The 16,668-nt window shown below is 40.9% G+C and overlaps 2 protein-coding genes and 1 pseudogene across 2 annotated transcripts; 1 reads left to right on the forward strand and 2 right to left on the reverse strand.

Moving 5' to 3' along the window:
- Positions 1–5,199: 5,199 nt before the first annotated feature.
- On the reverse strand, positions 5,200–6,198 carry LOC118728657 (taste receptor type 2 member 20-like). Its single transcript, XM_045587754.1, has one exon. The coding sequence runs from the start codon at positions 6,196–6,198 to the stop codon at positions 5,221–5,223; it is 978 nt and encodes a 325-aa protein (XP_045443710.1). The 3' UTR covers positions 5,200–5,220.
- Positions 6,199–11,465: 5,267 nt separating this feature from the next.
- On the reverse strand, positions 11,466–14,403 carry LOC118730133 (annotated as a pseudogene).
- Positions 14,404–14,944: 541 nt separating this feature from the next.
- On the forward strand, positions 14,945–15,934 carry SMIM10L1 (small integral membrane protein 10 like 1). The gene has a single exon (XM_036457879.2). It carries the CDS (start codon positions 15,162–15,164, stop codon positions 15,366–15,368), a length of 207 nt encoding a protein of 68 aa, XP_036313772.1. The 5' UTR covers positions 14,945–15,161; the 3' UTR covers positions 15,369–15,934.
- Positions 15,935–16,668: the final 734 nt, after the last annotated feature.

Raw genomic sequence — 16,668 nt, forward strand, 5'->3', positions numbered from 1 at the left:
GGCTGCAGCCACAGAGAGAGCAAGAGCCTTGGGTTGCCCTGACAGTGAAGGAACCCAAGGTTTCCGCCTGCCCTGGCCTGCCTTGCCCTCTGCTTCAGGCTACAAATTTTCAATTATAGAAGATAAATAAATGCCAACAAAAATGTCTGCAGCCACAGAGCCAGCAGGAGGCTTGTCACTGCTAAAAGCTACAAAGTTTCAATTATAGAAGATAAATAAATACCAGATACCAGGGCCACTGCTTGGGTCACTGGGGGGCATGGTCAGCTGAAAACAACCATGGACCCTTTACTCAGGCCACCCCACACCCCTCGTTCAAGCTGCCCCACCATGATCCAGGACACTTTTCAGGGCAAACCAGTCAGCCCCCACCTGTGCACCAGGCTTCTATCTTATCTAATCCTAACTAATAAAAGAATAATATGCAAATTGACCATCACTCCAACATACAAGATGGCTGCCCCCATGAGGTCAAAGATGACTTTCCCCATGTGGACACAAGATGGTTGTCACAAGATGGCCAGCGGGGGAGGGCATTTCTGAGGGATCAGGTCTGCAAGGAAGGGAATTTGTGGGTGACCAGGCCAGCAAGGGAGGGCAGTTGGGAAGGACCAAGCCTTCAAGGGAGGGCAGTTTGGGATGATCAAGCCTACAGGGGAGAGCAGTTAGGGGTGACCAGTTTGGCATAGGAGGGAAGTTGGGGGCAAGTGGGCCTTCAGGGAAGGGCAGCTTGAGGGGACCCAGGCCTGCAGGGGAGAGCAGTTAGGGGGACCAAACGTGAAAGAGAGGGAAGTTAGGGGTGAACAGGCCTGCATGGGAGGGCAGTTAGGAGCAAACAGACTGGCAGGGGAGCAGTTAAGCATCAATCAGGCTGACAGGGGAGTGGGTAGGGGTGATAAGACTGGCAGGCAGAAGCGGTTATGGGCAATCAAGAAGGTAGGCAGGTGAGCAGTTGGGAGCCAGCAGACCTAGATAGTGAGAGGGATGTCTGACTACCCATTTAGTGGGATCAGGCCTAAACTGGAAGTCAGACATCCCTCAAGGATTCCCAGATAGGAAAAGGTAAAGGCTGGGCTCAGGGTCACCCATCTACCATGCATGAATTTCATGCACTGGGACTCTAGTATATGTATACTAGAATTTGTGCATGGGTGAGTTCCAGCCAGTCTGTCCAGGAGGAGGGGACATGGGCAGTTGGCTGGCCTGCTGGCTGGTCAAATTCCTGGTCAAAAGGACAACTTGCATATTAGCCTTTTATTATAAAGGATATACACTGAATGGCCAGATTATTATGAGTTCAGAGATCATAGTAATCTGTCTATTCAGTGTATATCATGGAGAGCTTTTAGACTAAAATCTGCCTCTCTTCCATCAGGCCATTTTTTATGTGGTTTAGCCACTACATTCGTCGTAATCTATTACAGAGCAATAGCAAATGAATACAGTGGCAATAATAGAGAATTTGATTTTACTCTATTTGGTAGAGAAAAATCTCTTCTCCATCTGGTGAGAAATGCACCAGAATTTGGTTTGCTAGTCTTATGTTTGTTGATTCAACTGTGTAAGAATATGCTTCTTCTGCAAAGGATTGTGCTGCTTCCAGATCTGCCCTGGTAAATTTTTGCTATCTGTATTTCTTCTGTGCTGAAACTGAAGTGATACAATCAAAGCAGCCAGCTCTCCCTATGTCTGTATTCCATAACGAAATCTTTCACCTCCTTTTGTTTATTAAAGCTTGCCTACCTATAGAATATAATAAAATAGATTCTATACTCTGTTATATGAAGTGTCAGTGACAGATAGGGATGCTGTTTTCAGCCTGACAGGCCTCTATGGGTGAATCACAGTACAGGTCCTTGGGATGTTGGAGCAGTCTTGCCATCCTGTGGAGCTAGAGACAGCTCTGAGCCTGCTACTGGACCTTCATAGAAATAAAATACTTGGCCATGGGCCACCAAGTTACCATGGGACCTGCCCTGCTCTTTATGACTTGTGTGTTTTCCGACCAATGCGTTCATGGAGTTATACATATGCATCAGCGATTGGAAGTGGAATATAAAAGATCATGCCCAAGCAGGCCCTGAAGGCACCAGTAAGTTATAGGAAGAAGTGACGCAAATGCCCAAGGTCACCATTCTTGCTACACTGCCCTTTCTTTTCCAGCCTGCACCTCATGGAGAATTCCTACGATCAGTTGACATAGGAAAAAAGGCATGCAGGTGCCATCCCTAAGTGGACAGCTGGACATTGCAGTCCCTTTCTGGGACATCTTCAAATGACAGTGGTGAAGGAAATCCTCCTAGTGACAGAATTCTGACCATTGTACTTGGGTGTTCACTTAGTTTTGGAGGAGAAATGGGTAGAGCGTTAATTACATACTGTCACACCGACTGTGGTCAATGGTTTGGCCAGATGGTCAGCAGCTTGGAAGGAACATGATTGGTAAATTAGGGATAAAGAAATTTGAGCAACAGGTACATGAACAGACTTCTCTGAATGGGCAAAAATTGTGAAGGTTTATGTCTCATATGAATGTTCCCAAAGGGTGGTGTCTACACAAATTTTAATAAACAAGTAGATAAGATGATGGACTCTGTGGATAACAATCTTTTCTCAGCCAACTCTTGTATCACCCAATGGACTCATGTACAACATAACCACAGTAGTAGAAACAGAGTGTTTACTGCTGAATACCCAATGTGCCAATAGGAAACACCAACACTGAGTCTTAAACATGGCGTCATTCTCAGAGGTGATCATCCAGGTACCTGGTGGACTTCTTTCACAATGGAAGAGATGTATTGTTCTTACTGGAAGAGATGCCTGCTCTGGATATGGATTTGCTTTTCCTGAGTGCAATGTTTCTGCCAAAACTACCATGCTTGCATTTAACCAATGCCTTATCCACCATGAAGGCACTGTATATACAACATAGCTTCTGATCAAGGACCAAACTTCACAGCAAGAAAGATGTGGCACAGAACTCACACTTATGAAATTACTCATCGTAAACATGTTTCCCACCATCCTGAAGCAGCTAGCTTAACAAAATGGTATAATGGCTTTTTGAAGACTCGTTAATAGTACCAATTAAGTGGCAATATCTTACGGAGCTTGACCAAGGTTCTCCAGGTTACATATGCTTGGAATCAGCATGCAATAAATAGTTCTGACTCTCCAGGAACCAGGATTCACAAGTGCAGGAATCGAGGGATGCAAATGCAAGGGTCAACACTATTGCCCCTAGAAAACCAGTAGCAAAATTTCTGTTTCCTCTTCCTATGACCTTATGTTCTGGCCTGGAAGTCATTGTATAAAGTGAGAAACTATTCTACCAGGAGATACAACAGTGATTTTATCAAAATGGAAAGAAGACTGCCCTCTATCCGTTTTGTACTCCGAGACCTCTCAATCAACAGGAAGGAAGAGAGCTACTGTGCCTGCCGGGGTAATTCAGCTTGTCTCCTAAGGGGAACCCCGCTCCTTAGATTAATACTAGAAACAATCTTTTGTATTTTTCTTCTATAAATCATCTTCTATCATGAATCTGAATAGAATACATAAGACCAAGTTTTTAAAGAAAGCCTTTTTTATTTTTATGTTATTTTTGTCTAAACTTTATAAAAGAAATGTTTAGGTAGCAAGGTGGAGCAGATGATTGGAAATTCAGAGGCACAAACATGGTTTAGGGTTAAACTAAATAGACTAACATCAGTCTTTTACTTTTAAAAAGGTCTTCTCAATTCAAACACAGTGAGAAATGACTTTCCTAACTGCATGGGGAACCATAACCACTTTAAAACCTCATGATCATTTTGCTTTCTTCTTTATCTCTATTGTAGAACTTGTTTATTGTCTAAGCTTTCAACTATTGTATTAAATCTAACAATCATTAGTATTAAATCTAACAATCATATTTATTATACATGTATGTAAACTATGTTATTCTTTATTTTCATTACATGCATGTTTTTCCTAATAATTCTTATTACTATCCCTTACCCATGAAGTAAGAATTCATGATGGAATAATATCTATACCAAGCATCCATCCTCAATGTGTGATGAAGAGTAGAATATCCTGTGGAACTAAGTATAATGAAGAAAAACAATGATTTCCTGTAATGAGTTGTCAGTCCTTAAAAACAGTAATATAGATAATAAATTATTCACTTGCAAGATCATACAATAGAATATGTATGTGAGATACTCATGTCTTCATAATCCTGAAGAATTTTTTACACCATTTTTAAAATTATACTGCTTGAAAACGATAATATGGCAATCTAATCATCTTTCTTGTGTTTTGTATAAATATGCACACGTATGCATTTTTTTATTTTAGAATAATATTTTAATGACTTGGAAAATACAAATAATTAAATAATTTCTTTATTGATTAGGGTATAACATATGTGTTATTATTTCTCGTTATCTCCCACACACACACACCTCTACCCCCGCTCAGGTCCTCTCCCCCCTATTGTCTGGGTCCATTGGCTAGGCTTATATGCATGCATACAAGTCCCTTGGTTGATTTTTTCTCCTTACTGCCACCCTCCCCTACCTTCCCTCTGAGGTTTGACAGTCTGATCAATGCCTTTGGATCTGATTTTGTTAATCAGTTTATGTTGTTCATTATATTCCACAAATGAGTGAGATCATGTGATGTGGAGAAAAATGAACCCTCATGCACTGCTGGTGGGAATGCAGACTGATGCACCACTGTGAAGAACAGTATGGAGTGTCCTCAAAAAACTAAAAATGGAACTTCCATCTGACCCAGTGATCCCACTCTAGGAATATATTCCAAGAAATCAGAAACACCAATCAGAAAGGACATATGCACCCCTATGTTTATAGCAGCACAATTCACCATAGCTAAGATTTGGAAACAGTCTAAGTGCCCATCAGCAGATGAGAGGATTAAAAAACTGTGATACATCTACACAATGGAAAAGCACACTGCTGTAAAAAGAAAGGAATTCCTACCTCTTGCAATAGCTTGGATGAGCCTAGAGAGCATTATGCTAAGCAAAATAAGTCAGTCAGAGAAAGATAAGTATCGCATATGAACTTTAGTAATAAGCTTTGGTAAAAGTTTTTCTAGGTATACCTTACCCAATTCTACAAACATTACAAAATATAGTAGGGAGTACAAAACGTCATAGACTCCATCACTTTGTTTTCTGCCAGAAAACGCAAGGTGCCCTCCCCTCCCTTATTTCTTTTCCTTCAGCCAGCATCTCAGCTTCCACAGAAATAACAGAAAGGCCTGTCTTAACTTTTTGTTCCCCCAAATCAGAATCAATGAGTGGGCTGAAGGATGCAGGATTCCAAGAACCTCACATAGCATGAGAAGGAAATTATTCTGCAAAACTTCAGACGACCAAATTGTGATGATTTGAGCAAGGAAATAAATGACAAATAGCAACAGAAAGGAGATCACAGTTTGCATGGCTCTTACGTGGACCTTGGTGCTGAGATCTTGAGTTCCTTTGCCATTGAGCTGCATCCTCTTGAGATGTTTCCACATAGAAAATGTTAACAGCAGAACAGCTGTCAGGGACATAGTAAAGGGTATGATGTTTGTAAGCGTGAATACAGTACTATTTAAAAGGTGCATAACCTCCATCAAGTGCGTCTTCCAAGTGATGTTTCTTCCATAATCATGCATCTCCATTTTTTGATTTATGCTTAGCAGTGTAAGATGACAAACCAAGATGAACAAATTCCCCCACAGTATCATGAGAACCACTCTTTCAGCTCTCCATTTTAGTTGAAGAAATAGAAGAGAGGAGAAATTGGCTATCTTGAGCAAATAAAGTATGCTGAGGCTAGTAGCAAGCCAGACACAAAAATGATGGTTTACTATCCAGGCAATATAAACCACAAGACTTATGTCAGAACTATATAAAGGTAGATTAAACACAGTTCCATACCAATTTAATACTATTGTCCAGAGCAAACCAATTCTGGAGACAGCCAGAGCAGTGAGAATTTGATCAGCACAGGACATCTTGTGTTTCTTGACCCAGTCAAGGCAGTTCACCAGCGCTATGAATCCATTGGCAACATTTCCTAGAACAAATTCTATCATCATTAGCATGGAAAATATTTTTTGTAGTAAGCTTATCATGTCTTGGGGGGGAAAGTCAAGCCTGGAAAAAATAGTGCCAAACGTAATATTACTGCTCATGATTCCTTTATATCCCAAAGTTCGACCTGCACCTGATTAGTAAATGTCCAGTGAAGTTCTCATTTCCTTTTAAACTCTGAAATCAATGTCAAGCAGAAAATTACCAAGGTATGCTAAGGTCTGGGTTTAAAGCTTAGTTCACTGAAGACATTGTTCCAGTGATTTAAATGAATTCCTGTTCTGACAGAGAGGAACTTGCTATAGGCTGGAAGATTTCATAGCCGAAGTTGAAATGAGGGCTGAATTCTCACTTGTTAACACGCAAATAGAGGCAAATTCCCTTTCACCATTTGGCAATGTTTTGCCTTTCTCAACTTTACATCATTTGAATTAATCAAGTTAAGATGTAAGCTAGTCAAATTTTAAAATCAAATACATAGGATATTTAGACAATGTCTAAATTGATCATTGGATCTTCATCATCTAGTGATGACCATAATGGCTCATTATTGCTGATGATTTATCTTAACAAAAACATTGGATCCACACAGAAAGACTTAAAGGAATGTATCTACTGGTTTTCTAAGTGTTTCCTTTCAAAAACGTTCCAGTTTCCCTAGGACCATTAGGAAGGCTAATCCTAAAATTGGATGCAGATAACTAATATTCATAAATTGCTTCATTATTTACAAGCTTATAAATATACACACACCACCTATACATTTCATTTTTTCTTATGAAAAAGTCTGATGAACAGTAAGATACAAATGATCGTCCTGTAACTTCCAAAATGGAACATATACACTGAGTGTTGAGATTATGATGATCTCTGAACACATAATAATATGGCCACTCAGATTGTATGTGTGTGTGTGTGTCCTATTTAAGAAAATAGTAATATGCAATTGACTGCACTTCCATTACACCCACAAGCCACTCCCATCAGCCAAACAGAAGCAAGTATGCAAATTCTCCCAACCAAGATGGTTGCAGCCAGAGAGAGAGCAAGAGCCTTGAGTTTCCCCAACAATGGAGGAAGCCAAGGTTTCTGCCTGCCCTGGCCTGCCTTGCCCTCTGCTTCAGGCTACAAATTTTCAATTATAAAAGATAAATAAATGCCAACAAAAATGGCTGCACCCACAGAGCCAATAGGAAGCTTGGCATAGCTAAAAGCTACAAAGTTTCAATTATAGAAGATGAATAAATACCAGATACCAGGGCCACCACTTGGGTCTCTGGGGGCCATGGCCAGCTGAAAACCACCACAGGCCCCTCGCTCAGGCTACCCCATGCCCCAAGGTAACCCCCACCCTGATCCAGGACACCCTTCAGGGCAAATCAGTCGGCCCCACTTGTGCACCAGGCCTCTGTCCTATCTAATAAAAGAATAATATGCAAATTGACCATTACTCCAACATATAAGATGGCTGCCTCCAAGAGGTCAAAGATGACTGCCCCCATGTGGACACAAGATGGCTATCACAAGATGGCCAGCATGGCAGGGCATTTGGGAGGGATCAGGTCTACAAGGAATGGAATTTGTGGGTGATCAGGCCAGCAAGGGAGGGCAGTTGGGAGGGACCAGGCCTTCAAGGGAGGTCAGTTTGGGGTAATTAAGCCTGCAGGAGAGAGCAGTTAGGGGTTACCAGGCTAGTAGAGGAGGGAAGTTTAGGGCAACTTACCCTGCAGGGAAGGGCAGCTTTGTGGGGGATCCAGGCCTGCAGGGGAGAGCAGTTGGGAACCAAGCTTGCAGGGTGGGCAGTTAGGGGTGACCAGGCCTGCAGGGGAGGGCAGTTAGGGGCAAACAGTCTGGCATGGGAGCAGTTAGACATCAATCAGGCTGTTAGGGGAGTGGTTAGGGGGTAATCAGGCTGCCAGCAGAAGCGGTTAGGTGCAATCAGTAAGGCAAGCAGGCGAGTTGGAAGCAAGTAGTCCTGGACTATGAGAGGGATGTCCTACTGCCCTTTTAGTGTGATTGGGCCTAAACGGGCAATCAGACATCCCTCAAGGGGTTCCAGATTGGAGAGGGTGTGGGCTGAGGGTCAACCATCCTCCATGCATGAATTTCATGCACCGAGACTCGTGTGTGTGTGTGTGTGTGTGTGTGTGTGTGTGTGTGTTTTTAAATTTATTTATTTATTAGAGTCCTAGTGTATGAATTTCATGCATGGTGGGTTTCGGCCAGTCTGGCCAGGAGGAGGGGACATGGGCAGTTGGCTAGCCTGCTGGCTGGTCAAACTCCTGGTCAAAAGGACAACTTGCATATTAGCCTTTTGTTATAAAGGATATACACTGAGTGGCCAGATTATTATGCTTTTGAGATCATAGTAATCTGTCTACTCAGTGTATATCATGGAGAGCTTTTAAACTAAAATCTGCTCTCTTCCATCAGGCCATTTTTTATGTGGTTTAGCCACTACATTCGTCGTAATCTATTACAGAGCAATAGCAAGTGAATACAGTGGCAATAATAGAGAATTTGATTTTACTCTATTTGGTAGAGAAAAATCTCTTCTCCATCTGGTGAGAAATGCCCCAGAATTTGGTTTGCTTAGTAAGTTTGGTGATTTTTCTGTGTAAGAATATACTTCTGGATCGTGGTGCTTCCAGATCTGCACTGGTAAATTTTTGCTATCTGTATTTCTTCTGTGCTGAAACTGAAGTGATACAATCAAAGCAGCCAGCTCTCCATATGAGTGTATTCCATAACAAAATCTTTGACCTCCTTTTGTGTATTAAAGCTTGCCTACCTATAGAATATATTGTAATAAAATAGATTCTATACTTTGTTATATGAAGTGTCAGTGACAGATAGGGATGCTGTTTTCAGCCTGACAGGCCTCTATGGGTGAATCACAGTGCAGGTCCTTAGGATGTTGGGAGCAGTCTTGCCATCCTGTGGAGCTAGAGACAACTCTGAGCCTGCTACTGGACCTTCATAGAAATAAAACACTTGGCTATGGGCCACCAAGTTACCATGAGACCTGCCCTGCACTTTATGACTTGCGTTTTTTTCGACCAATGGAGTCATGGAGTTGCACATATGCATCAGTGAATGGAAGTGGAATATAAAAGATCGTGCCCAAGCAGGCCCTGATGGCAGTAGGAAGTTACTTGAAGTTGCCCAAATGCCCATGGTCCCCTCTCCTGCTACACTGCTCTTTCTTTCCCAGCCTGCACCGCTGGCCTCATGGACAGTTCCTACAATCAGTTGACACAGGAAGAGACTTGGGCCTGGTTTAGAGATGATTCTGCACAACATGCAGGTGTCATCCCTAAGTGGACAGCTGCAGCATGGCAGTCCCTTTCTGGGACATCCTCAAATGACAGCAGTGAAGGGAAATCCTCCTAGTGACAGAATTCTGACCATTGTACCTGGGTGTTCACTTTGTTTTGGAGGAGAAACGGGTAAAGCTGAAATTACATACTGACACACCGACTGTGGCCAATGGTTTGGCCAGATAGTCAGTGGCTTGGAAGGAAGATGATTGGGAAATTAGTAATAAGGCAGTTGAGAAAGAGGTACATGTACAGACTTCTCTTAATGGGCAAAAATTGTGAAGGTATTTGTGTCCCATATGAATATTCCCAAAAGGTGGTTTCGACACAAATTTTAATAAAAAAGATAAGATGATGGGGTCTGTGGATAACAGTCTTTTCTCAACCACCTCTTGTATCACCCAATGGTCTCACAAACAGCATAACCACAGCAGTAGGAAAAAGTGGTCACTGCTGAATGCCCAATGTGCCAATAGCAGACATCAACACTGAGTCTCAAACATGGCGCCATTCTCAGGGGTGACCACCCAGTTATCTCGTGGATTTCCTTCATAGTGGAGATGTATTGTTTTAACTGGAAAAGATGCCTGCTCTGAATATGGATTTGCTTTCCCTGAATGCTTCTGCAGAAACTACATGCCTGCACTTAGACAATGCCTTATCCACCATCAAGGTACTGTATACAACATTGCTTCTGATCAGGGACCCAACTTCATAGAAAAATAGGTGTGGCAAATGGCCCACTCTTATGAAATTATCTTAAACATGTTCCCCACCATCCTGAAGCAGCTATCTTAACAGAATGGTATAATGGTTTTTTGAAGACTCGGTAATAGTACCAATTAAGTGGCAATATCTTACGGAGCTGGACCAAGGTTCTCCAGGTTACATATGCTTGGAATCAGCATGCAATAAATAGTACAGTCTCTCCAGGAACCAGGATTCACAAGTACAGGAATGAAGGGATGGAAATGTTACCCCATTGCAAAATTTCTGTTTCCTCTTCCTACTACTTTGTTTGCTGGCCTGGAAGTTACTGGACAAATGAAAGAACACTTCTACCCACAGACATAGCAACAATTTGATCAAACTGGAACTTAAGACTGTTATCCAGCCACATTGGATTCCTTAAGCCGCTATCAATAGGTACAGAAGGGAGATACTGTGCTGGCTGGGGTAATTGATCTTGGCTACTGAGTGGGGGAAAAAAACTCCCTTATGTGGTCTCTTAGGATTACCAAGCCTTACGATTCATATCTTTTGTGTTATTCTTCTAAAAATCATCTTCTATGGGGAAACTGAATAAAATACATAACACCAAGCTCATAAAGAAAGCCTTTTCATTTTGATTAGTTATGTTTATCTGAAATTTAAAAGGAATTTTTAAGTAGTGAAATGGAGATGATTTGCAATTCATAGGCTTAAACACAGTTTAAGAGAAAACTCAATGACTTTTCTTTTACTTTAAAAAGGCTTTCTAAATTCAAACACAGTATGAAATGAGTTTCTTAACTGCATAGTGAACCATAACAGCATTAAAAATAACATGCTAGTTTTTTCTTTTTCATCCCAATTGTAGAACTTGATTAGTTACTAAACTTTACCTGTTGTATTAAATAATTTTAGTTCTGTTTATGGTACATGTAAAATACATTGTTTGTTACTCTTTAATTTCATTATGTGCATCTTTTCCTAACAGTTCTATTGCTTTCTATTAACCATGAAGAATTCATGATGGAATAACATCTATGCCAAGCCTCTATTCTCACTGTGTGATTTAGAAATATCCTTACCATCCAAAGGACTGGAGGTTCAAACGACAAAGTCTACATTCACCGTGGTACCTATGTGTGGTACTAACTAAAATGGAAAGTAGCAATGATTTCCCAAGATGGGTTGTCAGTCCTTAAATATGCATATAGACCATAAATTCTTCAATTTCAAGAGGATAACATAGAATATGTATGTGAAATACATGACTTCATGATTCTGAAGAATTTATCACACTATTTTGTAAAACTATATCGCTTACATTAAAAATGGTAATCTCATAAACATGCACACACACATTTTTGTGATAAACATATGTACAAGTTTTTCTAGGTGTAACTTACCCAATGCTATACACATTAAGAAATGTAGTAGGAAGCACAAAACGTTAAGGACTCCATCAGTCTGTTTTCTGTCAGAAGGCACAAGGTGCCCCCTTATTTCCCTTTTTCAACCAGCACCTCACCTCCCTCAGAAATGACAGAAAGGCCTGTCTTAGCTTCTTATTCCCCCAAATCAGGATAAATGAGTGGCCTGTTGGATACAGGATTCCAAGAACCTTGGAAACCATATGAAGTAAATTGTTCTGCTGAGTACTTGAATTCCAAACTGAGATGATTTGAGCAAAGATGAAAATGACCAATAGCAAGAGAAAGGAGATCACAGTTTGCATGGCTCTTATGTGGACCTCGGTGCTGGGATCTTGGGGTCCTTTGCCACTGAGCTGCATCTTCTTCAGATGTTTCCACAGGGAAAAGATCAACAGCAGAACAGCTGTCAGGGACATAGTAAAGGGTACGATGTTTGCAAGAATGAATACAGTATTATTTGAAAGTTGCATAATGTCCCTCAACTGGGTCTTCCAAGTGTTGTTTCTTCCATAATCATTCATCTCCATTTTTTCATCTATGCTTAGCAGTGTAAGATGACAAACCAAGAAGGCTAAAGTTCCCACCAGTATCATGAGAACCACTCTTTCAGCTCTCCATTTTAGGTGAAGAAATAAAAGGCTGGAGAAATTGGCTATCTTGAGCAAATAAAATATGCTGAGGCTAGTACCAAACCACACACTAAAATGGTGGCTTATTATCCAGATAATATGAATAATAAGTCTTACTTCTGACCTATAGAAAGGTAGATTAAACACAGATGCATACCAATTTAATGTTAATATACAGAGCAAACCAATTCTGGAGACAGCCAGACCAGTGAGAATTCCATCAGTGCAGGACATCTTTTGTCTCTTTACCCAGTCCATGCAGTTCATCAGTGCTATGAAGCCATTGGCAAAATATCCTAGAACACATTGTATTGTTAATAGGCTGGAAAGAATGGTTCGTAGTAAAGCCATTTCTGAAAAGAAAAAGAAATCCAAGCCTAATATCACTGGTCGTGATTCTTTTAATATTCTGACCTTAAATTCAATGTGCAGTTGTTTTCTGAATTTGCAGTGAATTTCTGGTTCCAATTCTGTGACCAATGCCAAGGAAAGCTTCAGGGTAGGCTAATAGAAAAGTTCAATGCTATCTTTATGGAACATATTGTTTTCCATGGACTCCCATTTAAACTGTGTCTCTCTCTGCCACTGGCTGGATTATTTCTTAACTGATGTTGAAGTGAAAGCTGAATTCTCATTTGCTAGGATGCAAATAAGACATATTGTTTTGCAATTTTTTCCTTGTTTGACCCTTCTACAATTTCTGTTCAACATTAGTTGTTTATTAGTAAAATTAAAAACCAATATACAGTGAATGTCTACAGTATTAGATAGAGGTTGGTTATAACTAGGGAGTCCTCACTATGAATTTTTTTTAATGCTATTGATAGAATTATGTGGAAAAAATTCAAGCTTTTCCTATCAAAAACATCCTAGATTTAATCAGGAATACTATAAAAGCTGGTTGCTTACAATTAATACTATTGCATAACTATATTGTCGACAAACTCATAAACACATCCCCACTAACTCAGACAAATACACGTACATCTAATGGATAGAATGTTCTATACTTTTCAAAATGCAAAATTAGTGTCAGGAGGTCATTTAGGTTTAAATTTGAATTTTCTCCCAAGTGGACTTCCAATCCATTATTAACAGCTATCATACATATCTTTCATGCTTAGGTCTTTGATAAAAGTTTCCTTTTTGAGTCTATTTAATATTTAAATATTAATATTTAATTTAAATATTTAGAAATTTTGTAAATATTAAGTACTTCAAAAGAATCTGTTTTTCATTGCAGATTCCAGACTCCTATATATAAACATATGGTTTTATTTTTCTGTTTAATTCTTTTTTTACGACTTACTTTTTAAAAGATTAATAGGTGTTAAAACCAGCCTCTACATTTGAGTTTTACTCAGTTACAATTTTTATTGTGTAATGATGGTGCTTAGCAGAGGATCTTGGACTCAGACTGCCAGAACAGAACAGAAAACACAGATTCTCTGCTTTGTATATCTCTGATCTTGGACTCTTTCAAAACTGTCTTCGTATAATCATCAGTAGAAAGTCAGAAAACAATGATATCCGCTTTGGGTGGTCTTTGTAATAAATACACTATAGGGCGTCCCCCAAAAAATGTATGCACACACTTTGATTATAAAGACAGTGTTTAAAGTGGGTATACATATTTGGGGGGACAACCTGTATTTATACAGAGTGCTTCCAATTGTGCCTAATAAATACATCAGTCACTAAGGATTGTTATTCATTTGAGCCTATGTTACTTGATACTTCAGAGTTAACCTCAGAGAGTATAGGCTTTTGAGTACAATGTAGCTGTAAAAAAGCAAGATTTCCTCCAATAAACACCAAGATAAAGGGAATTAATTGCCAAAGTTATATTTAAATTCATCTGAAAGCTGAGCAAGGCCAATTGAACTAAGATCTGGAAAGAGGAGAGTCTTTTCAGGTAAAGAGATTTCATCTGTATTTTCAGTGCAATGCCCTATCAAATCCCAGCAGGCTCTAAGGGCAGTGAGTGAATATTCATAAATGTACATGACTATGCAAAGTGCCCAAAATAGCCAGAAGTATTTTTTATAAAAGAACACAGTTGGAGGATTACAGTTCCTGGAAGAAAGGAAAGGAAGGACTACAGCAAAGAAGAAGGAAGCAAGGAAGTTAATTAATATTGTTGGATTCTAAAAACAATTATTTGCAGCTGAGAAATTTTGCTTAATGGTCCTCAGTCTCCCCCCGCCCGCCCCCCCCCCCCCAAAAAAAAATTAGCCGACTTTTAAAGTTTTCCTCATTTAGGAGCAAAGTTTTCTGTAACTAACAATAAGGGACAAGTACAGGTAATGGGCAAATCCTGAAGAACAATAGTTTGTGGTATTTTTCAGGTGGCTTTGAGCAATTAAAAACTGCATTGACTTTATTATAACATTGTAAAATTGTAATCACAAATATGTACTTATTTCTAGGCATATAGGAAAATTTCGATTCCAGGGATATGTTTTAGAATACAAGAAACTCCAAAGGAAAAATAGGAACAGATTTAAAAAACAAAACAAAAAAAAACCTCTCCAAATATTAACATACTTAATTCCTTGTTATTTCCCCTTCTAAGCTTACTTTCATCTTAAAGTGAAAATTATATCTCTGTGGCTGTCCATGCGTGTGATATGAAATAACGTGTGTGTGTGTGTGTGTGTGTATATATATATATATATATATATATATATATTTTTTTTTTTTTTTTTTTTTTTTTTTTAAACCCTGTACCTACCACGTGTTCAACTCTAAAGCTAACAGGGGACAGGAAGGGGCGGGGCGCCAGCGGCTGACTGGCAGCTCCGCACCGGAGGCAGCGGCGGCACCGCCGAGGGGACACGGCGACAGCTTAGCGCCTGCCCCCCACCTTCGCCGTCCCGGCCATCGGTCCGGTCCCGCGGGAACCTGCGGTGACCCTCCGCGACCCTCCCTCGGCACCAAGCACTAGGCGAGCGGCGGCCCCGAGGCCACGGCCATGGCCCCCGTGGCGGCTCCGTTTTCCTGGGCGCTCGGGGTCCCGAGCCCGGCCGCGGCCCCCAGCTCCTACGGGGTGTTCTGCAAGGGGCTCTCCCGCACCCTGCTCGCCTTCTTCGAGCTGGCCTGGCAGCTGCGCTCCAACTTCCCGTACTTCTACGTCGCGGGCTCCGTGATCCTCAACGTCCGCCTGCAGGTACATTTTTAGAGTCACGGCTACTACGCTAACGGTCTGTAGCCTGGCACTATGGCGGGCTCCCAGGAGGCCCCGCGGCGGGAGCGGAGTAGGGCGGCGGCGGCGGATGCGGGCCCCTGGGTCTCGCGAGAGTTGGCTGGACGCCCTGCGCGGCTGCGCTCCCGGCTCTCAGCGGCCGCCGAGCTCCGGGCCGGTCTCGGAAATCCCGCCGGGACTGGAGAGGATCGACGAGGTTTCCAGCCACAGGGAGGAATGTCATGAAGGCCCACGACGACGATATTGCAGAAGCTGTGCATCCTGAAAGCAAAATTAGGACGACGAACGGGGTGCATTGTATCCAAAACAGACGGCGACTACATTTTTCAGGGGGGGAAAAAATGTAAACTACAACAAGCTGATGGTTCAAACTAAGACTGAAAAAAAAAAAATCACAAATATCAGGAATTTTGGATGGACTCCTAAGCAAGATATTGAATGAGTAAGAAGCCTGAAGATCTTAAGGATTTGATGCAGGAGGCATGTATTTCTTCATTCCCCCAAGAGAAAATGACAATCAAGTTTTCAGTGAGAATAAAAATCAACTGTACAGGAAAAGCATCCTTCTGATAATCAAACAGTGAAAAAGGCTGCAGGGTGTTGAACAGAGGGCTGGAGTGCAAGAAAGTGGACCCTATGTGACAGTTTCCCTGTGAGTGGCATGGTTCCGAGACCCTGGTGCCAAAGAAAAGGAAATCAGCTTGGCTATTTAATGAATCACATTTAAATAATCATAATAATTTATGCAAATGCTGTTTATCGTCTTTTTTTTCTTTTCAGAGAATACGTAATTATGGTTACAGATGTCGTCACCCGTGATCATGTAAAAGTACGGTTTTCAGGGGGATATTGGAGGGAGGAGAGGAGGTACATGGGGTGGCAGTGGTGTCTTATGTAAAGTGGGGAGTTGAGAGATACAATCTTGTTCAAGAGGAAAGAAGACATTTTGTGAGAATAAGGTTGCTAAAATAGAAGTGTAACTTAAACAGGGAGGAGAGTGGAAGAGAATAGCAATAAGTCAATAAATGCTTAAAGACGGAGTGTTGGGTGGAATGTCTCAAAAGAAAAACAATGTCTGGTATGTTTGAATATAGAGTTGAGATTTTTAGTGTTTCGGGGAGTCTGGAGATGAATTAGTGGTCTGCAGATTTTTTTTTTTTTTTTTTTTTTTTAATAAGAAAACAAAGCTGAGGCAATTATGAACCCAGGAAAAATAAAAACTTGTTCAGGAACTACACTGCATACCTCAACTGTGAATAACACTACTCATACAATC

This window comes from Pipistrellus kuhlii, unplaced genomic scaffold (assembly GCF_014108245.1).
Source record: "Pipistrellus kuhlii isolate mPipKuh1 unplaced genomic scaffold, mPipKuh1.p scaffold_m20_p_3, whole genome shotgun sequence".
NCBI lineage: Eukaryota > Metazoa > Chordata > Mammalia > Chiroptera > Vespertilionidae > Pipistrellus > Pipistrellus kuhlii.

Excerpts from the sequence above, each read along its gene's own strand:
- SMIM10L1 (XM_036457879.2), top strand. The coding sequence starts at position 15,162 with ATGGCCCCCGTGGCGGCTCCGTTTTCCTGGGCGCTCGGGGTCCCGAGC.
- LOC118728657 (XM_045587754.1), bottom strand. The coding sequence starts at position 6,198 with ATGAGCAGTAATATTACGTTTGGCACTATTTTTTCCAGGCTTGACTTT.